The sequence below is a fragment of the Panulirus ornatus genome, chromosome 64 (assembly GCF_036320965.1).
Source record: "Panulirus ornatus isolate Po-2019 chromosome 64, ASM3632096v1, whole genome shotgun sequence".
NCBI lineage: Eukaryota > Metazoa > Arthropoda > Malacostraca > Decapoda > Palinuridae > Panulirus > Panulirus ornatus.
In genome coordinates, this window is record NC_092287.1 from 14,924,989 (window position 1) to 14,947,488 (window position 22,500).

The 22,500-nt window shown below is 39.4% G+C and overlaps 1 protein-coding gene across 1 annotated transcript in view; it reads left to right on the forward strand.

The window, feature by feature from the left end:
- Positions 1-22,500, forward strand: part of LOC139746244 (uncharacterized) — a 1,225,703-nt gene that overhangs the window by 1,196,523 nt on the left and 6,680 nt on the right. The window contains exons 14-16 of the mRNA XM_071657250.1: positions 1,547-1,715; positions 2,215-2,499; positions 3,956-4,123. Of these exons, the coding sequence (XP_071513351.1) occupies positions 1,547-1,715; positions 2,215-2,499; positions 3,956-4,123 (622 nt within the window). The remainder of the gene's footprint in view (positions 1-1,546; positions 1,716-2,214; positions 2,500-3,955; positions 4,124-22,500) is intronic.

A 22,500-nucleotide genomic window follows, 5' to 3' on the forward strand; every position in this document is an offset into this window, starting at 1 on the left:
TAAGTCTAACAGAAAGATCCTTACCAGTCTGCCCAACATAAAATTTATCACAGTTTCCACATGGCACTTTATAGATGCATCCAGGAGAATTTTCTGGTGAATTCCTGATTGAGATATTCCGTATAGTATTATCGTTGCTGAAGGGAACATTTACATTAAAGGATTTAAGCAACATTGGAAGCAAAGTAAAATCATTATCAAAGGGGAGAACTAAAAGATTCTTGGTGTCAGTGGGAGGTTTGGCCTCTATAAAATGATTTCTTTGCTAACTTCAGGGATTTATCAGTGAAAGATTTTCGTTTTCTAAAGTAAATTTAATGGAAGGTACTAAATTGTTAAGTAAGGAGAGAGATATTTGTAGATACTCATTTGTTGGCCAAACAATGGTATGTTACCTGTTTTAGATTGCATGATCCATAGGCAAGGAAACAAGTTTAAGTTTAGCATATACAGAAAACCTACCAATGTATGCTCATATATCCATTATTACTCATCTCAACATGACAGAGTTAAATTATCATCATTTCAATCGATGTTCCTTAGGGTATTTCGTATTTGATGACGAGTTTGAGAAGATATATTCTATTGGATCTAAGTTAAAGTACCTTAGACCTTTCATTGATAAATCCCTTAAGTTAGCAAATAAATCATTTTATAGAGTTGAGCCCAAACCTTCCACTGACATCAAGAATCTTTTAGTTCTCCCGTTTGATAATAATTCTACTTTGCTTCCCATGTTGCTTAAATCCTTTAATGCAAATTTTGCCTTCAGCAACAATAATACTATAAAGAATATCTTAATCAGGAATTCACCAGAAAATTCTCCTGGATGCATCTGTAAAGTGCCATGTGGAAATTGTGATAAATTTTACACTGGGCAGACTGGTAAGGATCTTTCTGTTAGACTTAAGCAACATAAATATAGTATAAGAACGGGACAAGAATCAAATGCCTTGTTTAATCACGTTAAAAACTATGATCATTGTATTGACTGAAGTAATGCCATCTCAGTTATATTAATTATTATATAAATATATATAATTTATTATAATAATATATAATTATAATATATATTATATATCATATATATATAATATATATATTATATATATTTGAAGAAAGAAAGGGGACTTTGCAGTGTTGCTGATTTATAGCCGTTTCTTTGCAACGTAAAATAAGGAAAGGTAATGAAAAAGTAGACAATAATTTCTCATATCAGAAATCCCTAATGACATCTAGAAAAACGCATTCGATAATAATGTTATTTTCTATTTTAAAGTCTTCAATTCTTTTTTTCAATTCACAAACAATGATTAAAGGTTAGGCAACTTTCTGTCGTGTACAGTCAATTATGATATACAGAAGAACCTGAAAGTCCTAAGTTGATTTAGAGCTTTCATGTGTTGGAAATTAGTTCTATTTTTTTCCTTATCAGACTACAGCGCTTGAAGTCTCTTTTCCCATCTCTTCCTTAAACATGGCAGCAATTGATGAGAACCGTCAACTCTTTTGCCAGTGACGTCTACAAATCCCGGTTTCGCCTCAGGTATGAGCTGCACTTCAGCGTGTCTGACAGAGTGTGGGGCCAGAGGGACGTGGCAGCCAAGGTGACTGCAGTGGTCAAGTACTTGTCCCCCGAGGCCCTGGCTCACGCCGTCCCCGTCACCCTCACGCCCACCACACCCTCAGCACTGGCCGCTAGCTGGACACCTACGGTAATACTAGCCTTTTATCCATGCTGACATTACTACCAAGCAGAAGATCTACTTTGTCCATATATAACAGAACTCGAAGGTAATAGCTGAAAATGTAGAGATAAGACCCATAGTGCATGTAAGTCTTATCATGGAGTGGGTAACAGACGTCATATAATTATTTCATATACTTGTGATCCTGAATTATATCAGACAATATCCTGATTTCCTTACACCTGATCTCCACACGTTGGTCTTAAAGGCTGGTATCACTGGCCACTGTACGTCATCTATCGACTGGGCCAACGACTTTTCAGTCTTTTGCTATACGATGTTAAGTGAGGGATGTTAAAGTATATCTTGATAATCTGTTCGGGAGCTACATTCAACTAAATATTTCCAAGAAAATTCTTTCGGGGAAAGCTACGTTCACATCACTATTATCATATATTACATATTGGCACTACTTGCATCCTCTGCGTCGATCCCTTGTAGTGCACTAAAGTGGCGTATCTTGTAGCGTGGTGGAGGCGGCCTAGGCACCCTGACGGAGGCGGTGATGCAGGCGGTGGGGAGGGAAGCCGATGCCGTGGAGATCGTCAGCGTGTATGGTCTCCCCGAACAGAGCATTACCCTCGACCCAGCATTCCAGAGATCCTCCCTCTCTGACGCCAGCATCTCCTCCTTTGCCCCCGCTCCAGCCCCGCCGCCCCTTGCCTGCGTGTGGCTCAGCGTAAGACAGAAGGGCGGGAGTTTCATGGACCCTGTTAAGCTGCACGGACTGCTGGCACTACACCTGCAACAGGTAAGTACCAGCTTGTGAACGAGTGTTAAACTTCACCAATTCACACCAGTGTCTTTTATTCTAGTTGATCTCACCCATTCTCTTTTATGTCTTGCACTGATACCAGTGCACACACACACACACACACACACACACACACATACAAAGTCTTTAGAATATATACAAAAAAATTTCCCATACCAAAATGCCAGCGAACACAGTAGGATGAGAGGAGTTGACAAACCATCATTACTAGATCTTATCTTCACACACACACAAGCAGGGATATTAGGAGTATTACATATATATATATATATATATATATATATATATATATATATATATATATATATATATATATGTATATATATATATATATATATATTTTTTTTTTTTTTTTTTTTTTTTTTGTCGCTGTCTCCCGCGTTTGCGAGGTATATATATATATATATATATATATATATATATATATATATATATATATATATATATATATATATATATATATATATATATGTCACACCGAGTGGAAAAAATTTGGCTATGGTTGGGTCATTTTGTATGAACCAATCTTGTGCAGATATTCTACAAATAAGTTTCCAAGGTTAAAGATGAAGGCCACAAGGCTTTACGGATTGAAGAGTTATTAAATGTCGATGGTGTGGACCAAACTGAACCACAGCCACTGCGGAGAAAGAGTCTTAACTGATTTAGATTTTGGATGTCACAGCCATAGGTCAAGGTCACCAAGTCATATGTACTTAGATTTTGATAAAAGCTTATTGAGTGGTCATAGATCAGATTCGTATCACAGAATCTATGTATTAATTTCTAAACAAGAATAGTATTTAGATGTTTCGAATCAGAGGCACAAGGCTACGAGGTCATATGAACAAATATGCTACTGTAAAGCTTCTGTGCACAATACTTCATTATTAGATGGATGGATATTGACCTAACTTGTACCAGAATTATTTCACAGAGTTCATGGAAGCTATTATGACAGGAATGTCGCAAGTTAGACTTCCGTATCATAAGGTGACACATGGAAGAGCAGCGCAATGTAGTATATAGAGGCATAAGCGTTTAGAGTATATGTTCTGCTGTCACTGAGAAGACATGATCACTAATTTTCAACAATAAACATTTGGATGTGTGAGGGCATGCCGCTTGTATGAGCTAGTATGTACCTGAAGGGAGTGTGGGAAAACAGGAAAGAACAATGAAAAAGAAACGAAAATCAAGATAGAAATGTAACGATTATGTAGAGCTCAGGAATATCTAGTGCATGAATGAGGAGTTCAACTCAAAGATAAGTGTACAGCAGGTGGGAGAAAGAGGTCACTTCTTCCTTCAGTTACATTATTTCCCTGATGGACAAGAACCGTGTACATTCAAGGTGCCAAATTTACTATAGTAAGCCAGATATGACGCTCGTCAACCCATACATATAATTCGCTTGAAATTACCCCTCCAGGTTGAGAAGGTGATGAACCTGCGTGTGGCTCTGGAGGACATGCACATTGTGGAAGGGAAGAATGGAGAAGCGACATCTGGTACCTCAGTCTCCTCACCCGCTGACAATATGGATCCACACAATCCCTCATCTGTTGCATCCCTGGCGTCTATGGCGCTCCCTTTACAGGTAAGTCCACTCCTTGTTCCTCTGTAAAATTAGGTCCTTTCCCTTGCCCTTCCAGACAACATCCAGACTCTTTCGTACGTGCAATAGCCGGTCACTGATTCATGCACTGAGCCCCTTTTCGAAAGTTGATAAATTTATTGAGATATTCTCCCTCTAAAAGACAGGGGTCAACATGCTGTCAGTAGTCTGAACCAAGGCATGTGTAACAGCCGGGGGAAACCATGCAAAGATCTGTAGGGCCTGGTTGTGTACAGGGAGCTGTAGTTTCGCTGCATTTGCACATAACTAGAGAATTGATGTGAGTGAATGCTGCCTTTCTTTCTCTTTTCCTATATATAGGGCTATAGATAGGGTTGTGTGGAGCAGGGTGGATGTGTTGGAAATGAAATTTTTGAGGACAATATGTGGTGTGAGGTGGTTTGACCGAGTAAAAGATGAAAGGGTAAGAGAGATGTGTGGTAATGAAAAGAGTGTGGTTGACAGGGCAGAAGACAATGTGTTCAAATGGTTTAGACACAGAGAATGAGTGAGGAAAGATTGACTGAGAGGATATATGTGTCGGAGGTGGAGGAAGGAAGATGCGGCAGACCAAATTGGAGGTGGAAGGATGGAGTGAAAAGGATTTTGAGCGATCGGGTCCTGAACATACAGGAGGGTAAAAGGCGTGCAAGAAATAGAGTGAATTGGAATGATGTGATATACCGAGGTGGACGTGCTGTCAATGGATTGAACCACATCGTTCCAATTCACTCTATTCCTTGCACGCCTTTCACCCTCCTGAATGTTCAGGCCTCGATCACTCAAAATCTTTTTTACTCAATCTTTCCACCTCCAATTTGGTCTCCCACTTCTCCTCGTTCCCTCCACCTCTGACACATATATCCTCTTTGTCAATCTTTCCTCACTCATTCTCTCCGTGTAACCAAATCATTTCAAAACACCCGCTTATGCTCTCTCAGCCACACTCTCTTCATTACCACACATCTTTCTTACCCTTTCATTACTTCTTCGATCAAACCACCTCACACCACATATTGTCCTCAAACATCTCTATCTATAGCCAATGCCTCACAATCATATAACTTTGCTGGAACAACTATTCCTTCAAACATGAGCATTTTTGCTTTCCGAGATAACGTTCTCGCCTTCCACACATTTTTCAACGCTCACATAACTTTCGCCCCCTCCCCCACCCTATGATTCACTTCCGCTTCCATGGTACCTTCCGCTGTCAAATTCACTCCCAGATATGTAAATACTTCACTTTCCCCAGTTTTTCTTCATTCAAACTTACCTCCCAATTGACTTGCCCCTCAACCTTACTGTACTTAATAACCTTGCTCTTACCCACATTTACTCTCAGCTTTCTTCTTGTACACACTTTACCAAACTCAGTCACCAGCCTCTGCAGTTTCTCACATGAATCAGCCACCAGTGCTGTATCATCAGCGAACAACAACTGACTCACGTCCAATGCCCTCCCATCCACAACAGACTGCATACTTGCCCCTCTCTCCAAAACTCTTGCATTCACCTCCTTAACAACCCCATCCATAAACAAATTAAACAACCATGGAGACATCACGCACCCGTGCCGCAAACCGACATTCACTGAGAACCAATCACTTTCCACTTTTCTACTCGTACACATGCCTTACATCCTCGATAAAAACTTTTCACTGCTTCTAGTAACTTGCCTCCTACACCATAATATCTTCCACACAGCATCTCTATCAACTCTATCACATGCCTTCTCCAGATCTATAAATGCTACACACAAATCCATTTCCTTTCTAAGTATTTTCACATATATTCTTCAAAGCAAACACCTGATCCATACATCCTCTACCACTTATGAAACCACACTGCTCTTCCCAATCTGCTGGTCTGTACATGCTTTCATCCTCTCAATCAGTACCCTCCCATATAATTTCCCAAGAATACTCAACAAACTTATACCACTTTAATTCGAGCACTCACATTTATCCCCTTTACCTTTGTACAATGGCACTATGTATGCATTCCGCCAATCCTCATGCACCTCACCATGAGTCATACATACATTAGATATCCTCACCATCCAGTTAATAACACAGTCACCCACTTTTTTGATAAATTCCACTGCAATACCATCCAAACCCGTTGCCTTGCCGGCTTTCATCCTCCACAAAGCTTTTACTACCTCTTCTCTGTTTACTAATAATATGTTTATGATAGGCTTGTTGGGAGACTTGGACGCACCCAACCTCCATTCGGGATGTCACATATTGAATATCAACTGACTGTCATATTTCTTTCTTGTATCTTCCCTAATGATGTGATTATTTCACGAAAGTGCACTTTCTGAACTTATAGTGTTTCATCTCCCCGTGAACTATTTTCTATTTCCCGCGTTAGCGAAATAGCGTTAAGAACAGAAGACAGCCTTTGAGGGAATATCCTCACCTGGCCCCCTTCTCTGGTCCTTCTTTTGGAAAATTGAAAAAAAAAAAAAAAACGAGAGGAGAGGATTTCCAGCCAACCGCTCCCTCCCATTTTAGCCGCCTTTTACGACACGCAGGGAATACGTTGGAAGTATTCCTTCTCCCCTATCCCTAGGAATATATATATATATATATATATATATATATATATATATATATATATATATATATATATATATATATATATATATATATATATTATCCCTGGGGATAGGGGAGAAAGAATACTTCCCACGTATTCCCTGCGTGTCGTAGAAGGCGACTAAAAGGGAAGGGAGCGGGGGGCTGGAAATCCTCCCCTCTCGTTTTTTTTTTTTTTTTTTTCTTTTTTTTTTAATTTTCCAAAAGAAGGAACAGAGAAGAGGGCCAGGTGAGGATATTCCCTCAAAGGCCCAGTCCTCTGTTCTTAACGCTACCTCGCTATCGCGGGAAATGGCGAATAGTATGAAAAAAAGAAAAAAAAAAATTATATATATATATATATATATATATATATATATATATATATATATATATATATATATATATATATATATATTTATTTATTTATTTATCTATTTATTATTTATCTATGTTGCTTTGTCACTGTCTCCCGCGTTAGCATGTTAGTGAAGAAAACAGACGAAAGAATAGCCCAACCCACCCACATACACATGTATATACATACACGTACACACACGCAAAATATATATACCTATACATCTCAACGTATAAATATAAATACACACACAGACATATATATTTATACATATGTACATGATTTATCCTGTCTACCTTTATTCATTCCTATCGCCACCTTGCCACACATGAAATAACAACCCCCTTCCCCCTCATGTGCGCGAGGCAGTGCTAAGAAGACAATAAAGGCCCCATTCGTTCACACTTAGTCTCTAGCTGTCATGTAATAATGGACCGAAACCACAGCTCACTTTCCACAGATGGTTTGATGGTTTGGTGGTGAGATGCTTTGATCGAGTAAGTAATATAAGGGTAAGAGAGATGTGTGGAAATAAAACGAGTGTGGTTGAGAGAGCAGAAGAGGGTGTTTTGAAATGGTTTGGTCACATGGAGAGAATGAGTGAGGAAAGATTGACAAAGAGGATATATGTGTCAGACGTGGAGGGAACGAGGAGAAGTGGGAGACCAAATTGGAGGTGGAAAGATAGAGTGAAAAAGATCTTGAGTGATCGGGGCCTGAACATGCAGGAGGGTGCAAGGCGTGCAAGGAATAGAGTGAATTGGAACGATGTAGTATACCGGGGTTGACGTGCTGTCAATGGATTGAACCAGGGCATGTGAAGCGTCTGGGGTAAACCATGGAATGTTCTGTGGGGCCTGGATGTGGAAAGGGAGCTGTGGTTTCGGTGTATTATTACAGGACAGCCAGAGACTGAGTGTGAACGAATGTGGCCTTTCTTGTCTTTTCCTAGCGCTATCTCGCACATATGACGGGGGAGGGGGTTGTTATTCCATGTGTGGCGAGGTGCCGATGGGAATAAATAAAGGCAGACATTATGAAATATGTACATGTGTATATATGTATATGTCTGTGTGTTTATATATATGTGTACATTGAGATGTATAGGTATGTATATTTTGCGCGTGTGAACGTGTATGTATATACATGTATATGTGGGTGGGTTGGGCCATACTCTCGTTTGTTTCCTTACGCTACCTCGCTAACGCGGGAGACAGCGACAAAACAAAATAAATAAGAAAATATATATGTATATATATATATATATATATATATATATATATATATATATATATATATATATATATATATATATACATAAATATATATATATATATATATATATATATATATATATATATATATATATATATATATATATATATATATATATATATATATATATATATATATATATATATATATATATATATATATATATATATTTATATATATATATATATATATATATATATATATATATATATATATATATATATATATATATATATATATATATGTATATATCACTTTGGTGTGCAAAATGAGAGGGTTGGGAAAATGATTTGGTAAACAGAGAAGAGGTAGTAAAGCTTTGCGGATGATGAAAGCCGGCAAGGCAGCAGGTTTGGATGGTATTGTAGTGGAATTTATTAAAAAAGGGGGTGACTGTATTGTTGACTGGTGGGTAAGGTTATTTAATGTATGTATGACTCATGGTGAGGTGCCTGAGGATTGGCGGAATGCGTGCATAGTGCCATTGTACAAAGGCAAAGGGGATAAGAGTGAGTGCTCAAATTACAGAGGTATAAGTTTGTTGAGTATTCCTGGTAAATTATATGGGAGGGTATTGATTCAGAGGGTGAAGGCATGTACAGAGCATCAGATTGGGGAAGAGCAGTGTGGTTTCAGAAGTGGTAGAGGATATGTGGATCAGATGTTTGCTTTGAAGAATGTATGTGAGAAATACTTACAAAAGCAAATGGATTTGTATGTAGCATTTATGGATCTGGAGAAGGCATATGATAGAGTTGATAGAGATGCTCAGTGGAAGGTATTAAGAATATATGGTGCGGGAGGCAAGTTGTTAGAAGCAGTGAAAAGTTTTTATCGAGGATGTAAGGCATGTGTACGTGTAGGAAGAGAGGAAAGTGATTGGTTTCAGTGAATGCAGGTTTGCGGCAGGGGTGTGTGATGTCTCCATGGTTGTTTAATTTGTTTATGGATGGGGTTGTTAGGGAGGTGAATGCAAGAGTTTTGGAAAGAGGGGCAAAAATGAAGTCTGTTGTGGATGATAGAGCTTGGGAAGTGAGTCAGTTGTTCTTCGCTGATGATACAGCGCAGATGGCTGATTCATGTGAGAAACTGCAGAAGCTGGTGACTGAGTTTGGTAAAGTGTGTGAAAGAAGAAAGTTAAGAGTAAATGTGAATAAGAGCAAGGTTATTAGGTACAGTAGGGTTGAGGGTCAAGTCAATTGGGAGGTAAGTTTGAATGGAGAAAAACTGGAGGAAGTAAAGTGTTTTAGATATCTGGGAGTGGATCTGGCAGCGGATGGAACCATGGAAGCAGAAGTGGATCATAGGGTTGGGGAGGGGGCGAAAATCCTGGGAGCCTTGAAGAATGTGTGGAAGTCGAGAACATTATCTCGGAAAGCAAAAATGGGTATGTTTCAAGGAATAGTGGTTCCAACAATGTTGTATGGTTGCGAGGCGTGGGCTATGGATACAGTTGCGCGCAGGAGGATGGATGTGCTAGAAATGAGATGTTTGAGGACAATATGTGGTGTGAGGTGGTTTGATCTCAACCACGCTCTTTTTATTTCCACACATCTCTCTTACCCTTACGTTACTCACTCGATCAAACCACCTCACACCACATATTGTCCTCAAACATCTCATTTCCAGCACATCCATCCTCCTGCGCACAACTTTATCCATAGCCCACGCCTCGCAACCATACAACATTGTTGGAACCACTATTCCTTCAAACATACCCATTTTTGCTTTCCTAGATAATGTTCTCGACTTCCACACATTCTTCAAGGCCCCCAGGATTTTCGCCCCCTCCCCCACCCTATGATCCACTTCCGCTTCCATGGTTCCATCCGCTGCCAGATCCACTCCCAGATATCTAAAACACTTCACTTCCTCCAGTTTTTCTCCATTCAAACTCACCTCCCAATTGACTTGACCCTCAACCCTACTGTACCTAATAACCTTGCTCTTATTCACATTTACTCTTAACTTTCTTCTTCCACACACTTTACCAAACTCAGTCACCAGCTTCTGCAGTTTCTCATATGAATCAGCCACCAGCGCTGTATCATCAGCGAACAACAACTGAGTCACTTCCCAAGCTCTCTCATCCCCAACAGACTTCATACTTGCCCCTCTTTCCAAAACTCTTGCATTTACCTCCCTAACAACCCCATCCATAAACAAATTAAACAACCATGGAGACATCACACACCCCTGCCGCAAACCTATATATATATATATGTATATATATATATATATATATATATATATATATATATATATATATATATATATATATATATAAATATATATATATATATATATATATATATATATATATATCACTTTGGTGTGCAAAGTGAGAGGGTTGGGAAAATGATTTGGTAAACAGAGAAGAGGTAGTAAAAGCTTTGCGGAAGATGAAAGCCGGCAAGGCAGCAGGTTTGGATGGTATTGCAGTGGAATTTATTAAAAAAGGGGGTGACTGTATTGTTGACTGGTGGGTAAGGTTATTTAATGTATGTATGACTCATGGTGAGGTGCCTGAGGATTGGCGGAATGCGTGTATAGTGCCATTGTACAAAGGCAAAGGGGATAAGAGTGAGTGCTCAAATTACAGAGGTATAAGTTTGTTGAGTATTCCTGGTAAATTATATGGGAGGGTATTGATTGAGAGGGTGAAGGCATGTGCAGAGCATCAGATTGGGGAAGAGCAGTGTGGTTTCAGAAGTGGTAGAGGATGTGTGGATCAGGTGTTTGCTTTGAAGAATGTATGTGAGAAATACTTAGAAAAGCAAATGGATTTGTATGTAGCATTTATTGATCTGGAGAAGGCATATGATAGAGTTGATAGAGATGCTCAGTGGAAGGTATTAAGAATATATGCTGTGGGAGGCAAGTTGTTAGAAGCAGTGAAAAGTTTTTATCGAGGATGTAAGGCATGTGTACGTGTAGGAAGAGACGAAAGTGATTGGTTCTCAGTGAATGCAGGTTTGCGGCAGGGGTGTGTGATGTCTCCATGGTTGTTTAATTTGTTTATGGATGGGGTTGTTAGGGAGGTGAATGCAAGAGTTTTGGAAAGGGGGCAAAAATGAAATCTGTTGTGGATGATAGAGCTTGGGAAGTGAGTCAGTTGTTGTTCGCTGATGATCCAGCGCTGATGGCTGATTCATGTGAGAAACTGCAGAAGCTGGTGACTGAGTTTGGTAAAGTGTGTGAAAGAAGAAAGTTAAGAGTAAATGTGAATAAGAGCAAGGTTATTAGGTACAGTAGGGTTGAGGGTCAAGTCAATTGGGAGGTAAGTTTGAATGGAGAAAAACTGGAGTTAGTAAAGTGTTTTCGATATCTGGGAGTGTATCTGGCAGAGGATAGAACCATGGAAGCGGAAGTGGATCATAGGGTGGGGGAGGGGGCGAAAATCCTGGGAGCCTTGAAGAATGTGTGGAAGTCGAGAACATTATCTCGGAAAACAAAAATGGGTATGTTTGAAGGAATAGTGGTTCCAACAATGTTGTATGGTTGCGAGGCGTGGGCTATGGATACAGTTGCGCGCAGGAGGATGGATATGCTGGAAATTAGATGTTTGAGGACAATGTGTGGTGTGAGGTGGTTTGATCGAGTAAGTAACGTAAGGGTAAGAGAGATATGTGGAAATAAAAAGAGCGTGGTTGAGAGAGCAGAAGAGGGTTTTTTGAAATGGTTTGGGCACATGGAGGGAATGAGTGAGGAAAGATTGACCAAGAGGATATATGTGTCGGAGGTGGAGGGAACGATGAGAAGTGGGAGACCAAATTTTAGGTGGAAAGATGGAGTGAAAAAGATTTTGTGTGATCGGGGCCTGAACATGCAGGAGGGTGAAAGGAGGGCAAGGAATAGAGTGAATTGGATCGATGTGGTATACCGGGGTTGACGTGCTGTCAGTGGAATGAATCAGGGCATGTGAAGCGTATGGGGTAAACCATGGAAAGCTGTGTAGGTATGTATATTTGCGTGTGTGGACGTATGTATATACATTTGTATGGGGGTGGTTTGGGCCATTTCTTTCGTCTGTTTCCTTGAGCTACCTCGCAAACGCGGGAGACAGCGACAAAGCAAAAAAAAAAAATATATATATATATATATATATATATATATATATATATATATATATATATATATATATATATATATATATATATATATATATATATATATATATGTCAGAAGTGGTAGAGGATGTGTGGATCTGGTGTTTCCTTTGAAGAATATATGTGAGAAATACTTAGAAAAGCAATTGAATTTGTATGTAGCATTTATGGATCTGGAGACGGCATAGGATAGACTTGATAAAGATGCTCTGTGGAAGGTATTAAGAATATATGGTGTGGGAGGCAAGTTGTGAGAAACAGTGAAAAGTTTTTATCGAGAATGTAAAGCATGTGTACGTATAGGGAGAGAGGAAAGCGTTTTGTTTTCAGTGATTGTTGGTTTGCGGCAAGGATGCGTGATGTATCCATGGTTGTTTAATTTAGTTATGGATGGGGTTGTTAGGGAGGTGAATGCAAGAGTTTTGGAAAGAGGGGCAAGTATGCAGTCTGTTGTGGATGAGACAGCTTGGGAAGTGAGTCAGTTGTTGTTCGCTGATGATACGACGCTGGTGGCTGATTCGGGTGACAAACTGCAGATGCTGGTGACTGAGTTTCTTAAAGTGTGTGAAAGAATAACGCTGAGAGTATATATGAATAAGAGCAACGTTATTAGGTACATTAGGGTTGAAGGACAATGTAATTGGGAGGTGAGTTTGAATGGAGAAAAACTGGAAGAAGTGAAGTGTTTTAGATATCTGGGAGTGGATTTAGCAGCGCATGGAACCATGGAAGTGGAAGTGAATCATAGGGTGGGGGAGGGGGCGAAAGTTCTGGGAGCGTTGAAGAATGTGTGGAAGCCGAGAACGTCATCTTGGAAAGCAAAATTGGGTATGTTTGAAGGATTAGTGGTTCTAACAATGATATATGGTTGCGAGGCGTGTCCTATAGATAGAGTTGTGCGGAGGAAGGTGGATGTGCTGGAAATGAGATGTTTGAGGACAATATTTGGTGTGAGGTGGTTTGATCGAGTAAGTAATAAGAGGGTGAGAGAGAGATGTGTGGTAATAAAAAGAGTGTGGTTGAGAGAGCAGAGGAGGGTGTTTTGAAATTGTTTAGTCACATGGAGAGAATAAGTGAGGAAAGATTGATAAAGCTGATATATGTGTGAGAAGTGGAGGGAACGAGAAGTGGGAGACCAAATCAGAGGTGGAAAAAGAGTGAAAAATATTTTGAGTGATCGGGGCTTGAACATGCAGGAGGGTGAAAGGCGTGTAAGGAATAGGGTGAATTGGAACGATGTGGTATACCGGGGTCGACGTGCTGTCAATGGATTGAATTAGGGCGCGTTTAAGCGTCTGGGATAAACCATGGAAGGTTCTGTTGTGCCTGGATGTGGAAGGGAGCTGTGGTTTCGGTGCATTATACATGACAGCTAGAGACTGAGTGTGAACGAAAGTGGCCTTTGTTGTCTTTTCCTAGCGCTAACTCGCGCATATGCGGGTGGAGGGGGTTGTTATTTCATGTGTGGCGTGGTGGCGACAGGAATGAATAAAGGCAGACAGTATGAATTATGTATATGTGTATACATGTATATGTCTGTGTGTGTATATATACATATATATATATATATATATATATATATATATATATATATATATATATATATATATATATATATATATATATATATATATATATATATATATATATATATATACATATATATATATACGTTGAGATGTATAGGTATGTATATGTGCGTGTGTGGACGTGTATGTATATACATGTGTATGTGGGCTTGTTCGGGCATTCTTTCATTTGTTTCTTTTGCTCTACCTCACTAACGCGAGAGACAGCGACAAAGTATAATAATAATGACAATAATAATAATAGTAATAATAATAATAATGATTATAATAATATATATATATATATATATATATATATATATATATATATATATATATATATATATATATATATATATATATATATATATAAATATATATATATATATATATATATATATATATATATATATATATATATATATATATATATATATATATATATATATATATACATATATATATATATATATATATATATATATATATATATATATATATATATATATATATATATATATATATATATATATATATATATATATATATATATATATATATATATATATATATATATATATATATATATATATATATATATATATATATATATATATTTTTTTTTTTTGCCGCTGTCTCCCGCGTTTGCGAGGTAGCGCAAGGAAACAGACGAAAGAAATGGCCCAACCCACCCCCATACACATGTATGTATATACATACGTCCACACACGCAAATATACATACCTACACAGCTTTCCATGGTTTACCCCAGACGCTTCACATGCCACGATTCAATCCACTGACAGCACGTCAACCCCGGTATACCACATCGCTCCAATTCACTCTATTCCTTGCCCTCCTTTCACCCTCCTGCATGTTCAGGCCCCGATCACACAAAATCTTTTTCACTCCATCTTTCCACCTAAAATTTGGTCTCCCTCTTCTCCTCGTACCCTCCACCTCCGACACATATATCCTCTTGGTCAATCTTTCCTCACTCATTCTCTTCATGTGCCCAAACCATTTCAAAACACCCTCTTCTGCTCTCTCAACCACGCTCTTTTTATTTCCACACATCTCTCTTACCCTTACGTTACTTACTCGATCAAACCACCTCACACCACACATTGTCCTCAAACATCTCATTTCCAGCACATCCATCCTCCTGCGCACAACTCTATCCATAGCCCACGCCTCGCAACCATACAACATTGTTGGAACCACTATTCCTTCAAACATACCCATTTTTGCTTTCCGAGATAATGTTCTCGACTTCCACACATTCTTCAAGGCTCCCAAAATTTTCGCCCCCTCCCCCACCCTATGATCCACTTCCGCTGCCAGATCCACTCCCAGATATCTAAAACACTTCACTTCCTCCCGTTTTTCTCCATTCAAACTCACCTCCCAATTGACTTGACCCTCAACCCTACTGTACCTAATAACCTTGCTCTTATTCACATTTACTCTTAACTTTCTTCTTTCACACACTTTACCAAACTCAGTCACCAGCTTCTGCAGTTTCTCACATGAATCAGCCACCAGCGCTGTATCATCAGCGAACAACAACTGACTCACTTCCCAAGCTCTCTCATCCCCAACAGACTTCATACTTGCCCCTCTTTCCAAAACTCTTGCATTCACCTCCCTAACAACCCCATCCATAAACAAATTAAACAACCATGGAGACATCACACACCCCTGCCGCAAACCTACATTCACTGAGAACCAATCACTTTCCTCTCTTCCTACACGTACACATGCCTTACATCCTCGATAAAAACTTTTCACTGCTTCTAACAACTTGCCTCCCACACCATATATTCTTAATACCTTCCACAGAGCATCTCTATATATATATATAGGAATAGTGGTTCCAACAATGTTGTATGGTTGCGAGGCGTGGGCTATGGATAGAGTTGTGCGCAGGAGGATGGATATGCTGGAAATGAGATGTTTGAGGACAATGTGTGGTGTGAGGTGGTTTGATCGAGTAAGTAACGTAAGGGTAAGAGAGATGTGCGGAAATAAAAAGAGCGTGGTTGAGAGAGCAGAAGAGGGTGTTTTGAAATGGTTTGGGCACATGGACAGAATGAGTTAGGAAAGATTGACCAAGAGGATATATGTGTCGGAGGTGGAGGGAACGAGGAGAAGTGGGAGACCAAATTTTAGGTGGAAAGATGGAGTGAAAAAGATTTTGTGTGATCGGGGCCTGAACATGCAGGAGGGTGAAAGGAATAGAGTGAATTGGATCGATGTGGTATACCGGGGTTGACGTGCTGTCAGTGGATTGAATCAGGGTATGTGAAGCGTCTGGGGTAAACCATGGAAAGCTGTGTAGGTCTGTATATTTGCGTGTGTGGACGTATGTATATACATGTGTATGGGGGTGGGTTGGGCCATTTCTTTCGTCTGTTTCCTTGCGCTACTTCGCAAACGCGGGAGACAGCGACAAAGCAAAAAAAAAAAAAAAAATATATATATATATATATATATATATATATATATATATATATATATATATATATATATATATATATATATATATATATATATATATATATATGCATATATATATATATGCATATATGTTATCATTTTCATATATTGTTATCATACTTTTCGCTGTCTCCTTTGTTACCGATATAGCGCAAGGAAACAAACGAAAGACTGGCCCATCCCACCCACATACATATGCATATACATAAACGCACACACACGCACATATACATACCTATAATTTTCAACGTATGCATACATATACATACACAGACATACACACATACACACATGTACACATTGAAACATCCTGCCTTAATGCATTTCCGTCGCCACCCCGCCACACATGAAATGGTACCCACTCCCCCCGCGCGCACGCAAGTTAGCGCCAGGAATACACAACAAAGATTACATTCGTTCACACTCAGTCTCTAGCTGGCATGTGCAATGCACCGAAACCACAGCTCCTCTTCCACATCCAGGTCCCACAAAGCTTTCTATGGTTTACCCCATACGCTTCACATGCCCTGGTTCAATCCATTGACAACACGCCGACCCCAATATACCACATCGTTCCAATTCACTCTATTCCTTGCACGCCTTTCACCCTCATGTAGGTTCAGGTACCGATCGCTCAAAATCTTTTTCACTCCATCCTTCCTCCTCAGATTTGGTCTCCACTTCTCCTCGTTCCCTCCACCTCTGATACATATATCCTCTTTGTCAGTCTTTCCTCACTCATCCTCTCCATGTGACTAAACCATTCCAAAACACTCTTTTGCTCTCTCAAACACACTCTTTATACTACCACACATCTCTCTTACCCTTTTATTACTTACTCGATCAAACAACCTTACACCAAATATTGTCCTCATAGCCACTCTCCTCCGCATAAACCTATCTATAGCCCATACCTCGCAACCATATAACATTGTTGGAACCACTATTCCTTCTAACACACCCATTATTGCTCTCCGAGATAACGTTCTCGCCTTCAGCACATTCTTCAACGCTCTCAGAACATTGGCCCTTTCCCTACACTGTGACTCACTTCCGCTTCCATAGTTCCATCCGCTGCCAAATCCACTCCCAGATATCTAAAACACTTAACTTATTCCGGTTTTTTTTTCATTCAAACTTACCTCCCAATTGACTTGTCCCTCAACTCTACTGAACCTAATAACCTTTCTCTTATTCATATTTACTCTCAGCTTTCTTTTTTCACACACTTTACCAAACTCAGTCACCAGTTTCTGCAGCTTCTCAGCCACCAGCGCTGTATCATCAGCCAACAACAGCTGACTCACTTCCCAAGCCCTCTCATCCACAACAGACTGCATACGTGCCCCTCCCTCCAAAACTCTTGCATTCACCTCCCTAACAACCCTATCCAAAATTAATCAATGTAATTTCCCAGGAATACTCAGCAAACTTATTCCTCTGTAATTTGAACACTCACTTTTATCCCCTTTGCTTTTGCACAATGGCACTATACATGCATTCCGCCAATCTTCAGGCACTTCACCATGAACCATACATACATTGAATATCCTCTCTAACCAGCCAATAGCACAGTCACCCCCTTTTTTAATATCTTTTACTGCAATACCATCCAAACTCGTCTCCTTGCCGGCTTTCATCTTCCGCAAAGCTTTCACTACCTCCTCTCTCTTTATCAAACCATTATCCCTGACCCTCTCACTTCGCACACCGCCTCGAGCAAGACACCCTATATCTGCCACTCTATCATCAAACACATTCAACAAACCTTCAGAATACTCACTGCATCTCCTTCTTACTTTACCACTACTTGTTATTACCTCCCATTAGCCCCCTTCACAGATGTTCCCATTTGTTCTCTTACCTTACGCACTTTATTTACCTCCTTCCAAAACATCTTTTTATTCTCCCTAAAATTTAACGGTACTCTCTCACTCAAGTCTCATTTACCCTCTTTCTCACCTCTTGCACTTTTCTCTTGACCTCCTACCTCTTTCTTTCTTACATCTCCTAGTCATTTGCATTATTTCCCTGCAAAAATCGTCCAAATACTTCTCTCTTCTCTTTCACTAACAACCTTACTCCTTCATTCCACCACTCACTACTCTTTCTAATCTGCATACCTCCCACCTTTCTCATGCTTCAGGTAGATTTTGCGCAAGCCATCACTACTTCCCTAAATGCATCCTATTCCTTCTCCTCTCCCCTTACGTCATTTGCTCTTACCTTTTCCCATTCTGCACTCAATCTCTCCTGATACTTCCTCACACAAGTCTCCTTTCCAAGATCACTTACTCTCACCGCTCTCTTCACCCCAACATTTTTTTTTTTCTGAAAAACCTCTACAAATCTTCAACTTTGCCTACAAAAGATAATAATCAGACATCCCTCCAGTTGCCCCTCTCAGCACATTGACATCCAAAAATCTCTCTCTTACGCGTCCATCAACTAGTACATAATCCAATGATGCTCTCTGGCCATCTCACCTACTTACATACATGTACTTACGTATATCTCTCTTTTTAAACCAGGTATTCCCAATCACCATTCCATTTTCAGCACACAAATCTACAAGCTCTTTACCATTTCCATTTATAACACTGAACACCCCATGTACACGAATCATACCCTCAACTGCCACATTTCTCGCCTTTGCATTTAAATCGTCCATTACTATAACCCGGTGTCGTGCATCAAAGCTGCTAACACACTCACTCAGCTGCACTTAGCTGCTCTCAAAACACCTGCCTCGTATGATCTTTCTTCTCATGACCAGGGGCATAAACACCAATAATCACCCATCTCTCTCCATCCACTTTCAGTTTTATCCATATCAATCTAGAGTTTACTTTATTACACTCTATCACATACTCTCACAACTCATCTTTCAGTAGTGCCAACCCTTCCTTTGCTCTTGTCTTTTCACCAATCCCTAATTTTAATCCCAAACATTCCCAAACCGCTCTTCCCCTTTACCCTTGAGCTTCGTTTCACTTAGAGCCAGAACATCCAGGTTCCTTTCCTTAAACATTCTACCTATCTCTCCTTTTTCTCATCTTGGTTACATCCACACACATTTAGACACCCCAATCTGAGCCTTCGAGAAGGATGAACACTCCCCGCATGACTCCTTCTGTTTCCACTCTCGTCCCCTTTAGTCTCCTTATATATATATATATATATATATATATATATATATATATATATATATATATATATATATATATATATATATATATATATATATATATATATATATATATATATATATATATATATATATATATATATATATATATATATTTTTTTTTTTTTCTTTTTTTATACTTTGTCGCTATCTCCCGCGTTTGCGAGGTAGCGCAAGGAAACAGACGAAAGAAATGGCCCAACCCCCCCCATACACATGTACATACACACGTCCACACACGCAAATATACATACCTACACAGCTTTCCATGATTTACCCCGGACGCTTCACATGCCTTGATTCAATCCTCTGACAGCACGTCAACCACGGTATACCACATCGCTCCAATTCACTCTATTCCTTGCCCTCCTTTCACCCTCCTGCATGTTCAGGCCCCGATCACAAAAAATCCTTTTCACTCCATCTTTCCACCTCCAATTTGGTCTGCCTCTTCTCCTCGTTCCCTCCACCTCCGACACATATATCCTCTTGGTCAATCTTTCCTCACTCATTCTCTCCATGTGCCCAAACCATTTCAAAACACCCTCTTCTGCTCTCTGAACCACGCTCTTTTTATTTCCACACATCTCTCTTACCCTTACGTTACTTACTCGATCAAAACACCTCACATCACACATTGTCCTCAAACATCTCATTTCCAGCACATCCATCCTCCTGCGCACAACTCTATCCATAGCCCACGCCTCGCAACCATACAACATTGTTGGAACCACTATTCCTTCAAACATACCCATTTTTGCTTTCCGGGAAAATGTTCTCGACTTCCACACATTTTTCAAGGCTCCCAAAATTTTCGCCCCCTCCCCCACTCTATGATCCACTTCCGCTTCCATGGTTCCATTCGCTGACAGATCCACTCCCAGATATCTAAAACACTTCACTTCCTCCAGTTTTTCTCCATTCAAACTCACCTCCCAATTGACTTGACCCTCAACCCTACTGTACCTAATAACCTTGCTCTTATTCACATTTACTCTTAACTTTCTTCTTCCACACACTTTACCAAACTCCGTCACCAACTTCTGCAGTTTCTCACATGAATCCGCCACCAGCGCTGTATCATCAGCGAACAACAACTGACTCACTTCCCAAGCTCTCTCATCCCCAACAGACTTCATACTTGCCCCTCTTTCCAAAACTCTTGCATTTACCTCCCTAACAACCCCATCCATAAACAAATTAAACAACCATGGAGACATCACACACCCCTGCCGCAAACCTACATTCACTGAGAACCAATCACTTTCCTCTCTTCCTACACGTACACATGCCTTACATCCTCGATAAAAACTTTTCACTGCTTCTAACAACTTGCCTCCCACACCATATATTCTTAATACCTTCCACAGAGCATATCTATCAACTCTATCATATGCCTTCTCCAGATCCATAAATGCTACATACAAATCCATTTGCTTTTCTAAGTATTTCTCACATACATTCTTCAAAGCAAACACCTGATCCACACATCCTCTACCACTTCTGAAAGCACACTGCTCTTCCCCAATCTGATGCTCTGTACATGCCTTCACCCTCTCAATCAATACCCTCCCATATAATTTACCAGGAATACTCAACAAACTTATACTTCTGTAATTTGAGAACTCACTCTTATCCCCTTTGCCTTTGTACAATGGCACTATGCACGCATTCCGCCAATCCTCAGGCACCTCACCATGAGTCATACATACATTAAATAACCTTACCAACCAGTCAACAATACAGTCACCCCCTTTTTTAATAAATTCCACTGCAATACCATCCAAACCTGCTGCCTTGCCGGCTTTCATCTTCCGCAAAGCTTTTACTACCTCTTCTCTGTTTACCAAATCATTTTCCATAACCCTCTCACTTTGCACACCACCTCGACCCAAACACCCTATATCTGCCACTCTGTCATCAGACACATTCAACAAACCTTCAAAATACTCATTCCATCTCCTTCTCACATCACCACTACTTGTTATCACCTCCCCATTTACGCCCTTCACTGAAGTTCCCATTTGCTCCCTTGTCTTACGCACCCTATTTACCTCCTTCCAGAATATATATATATATATATATATATATATATATATATATATATATATATATATATATATATATATATATATATATATATATATATATATATATATATGGAAAGGATCACAATTTTGCGCGTGATCAAGATATTCTTATGAGTCCACGGGGAAAATGAAACACGAAAAGTCCCCAAGTGCACTTTAGTGTAATAATCACATCATCAGGGGAGACACAAGTGAAAAATATAACAGTCAGTTGATATACATCGAGGAGACGAAGCTAGGACGCCATTTGGTAAACATGTGATTGTCCAAAACAATCACATGGACAATCATATATATATATATATATATATATATATATATATATATATATATATATATATATATATATATATATATATATATATATATATATATATATATATATATATATATATATATATATTCTTTCTTTCATACTATTCGCCATTTCCCGCATTAGCGAGGTAGCGTTGAGAACAGAGGACTGGGCCATTGAGGGAATATCCTCACCTGGGCCCCTTCTCTGTTCCCTCTTTTGGAAAAAAAAAAAAAAAAAAAAAAAAAAAGTGAGAGGGGAGGATTTCCAGCCCCCCGCTCCCTCCCCTTTTAGTCGCCTTCTACGACACGCAGGGAATACGTGGGAAGTATTCTTTCTCCCCTATCCCCATGGATAATATATATATATATATATATATATATATATATATAT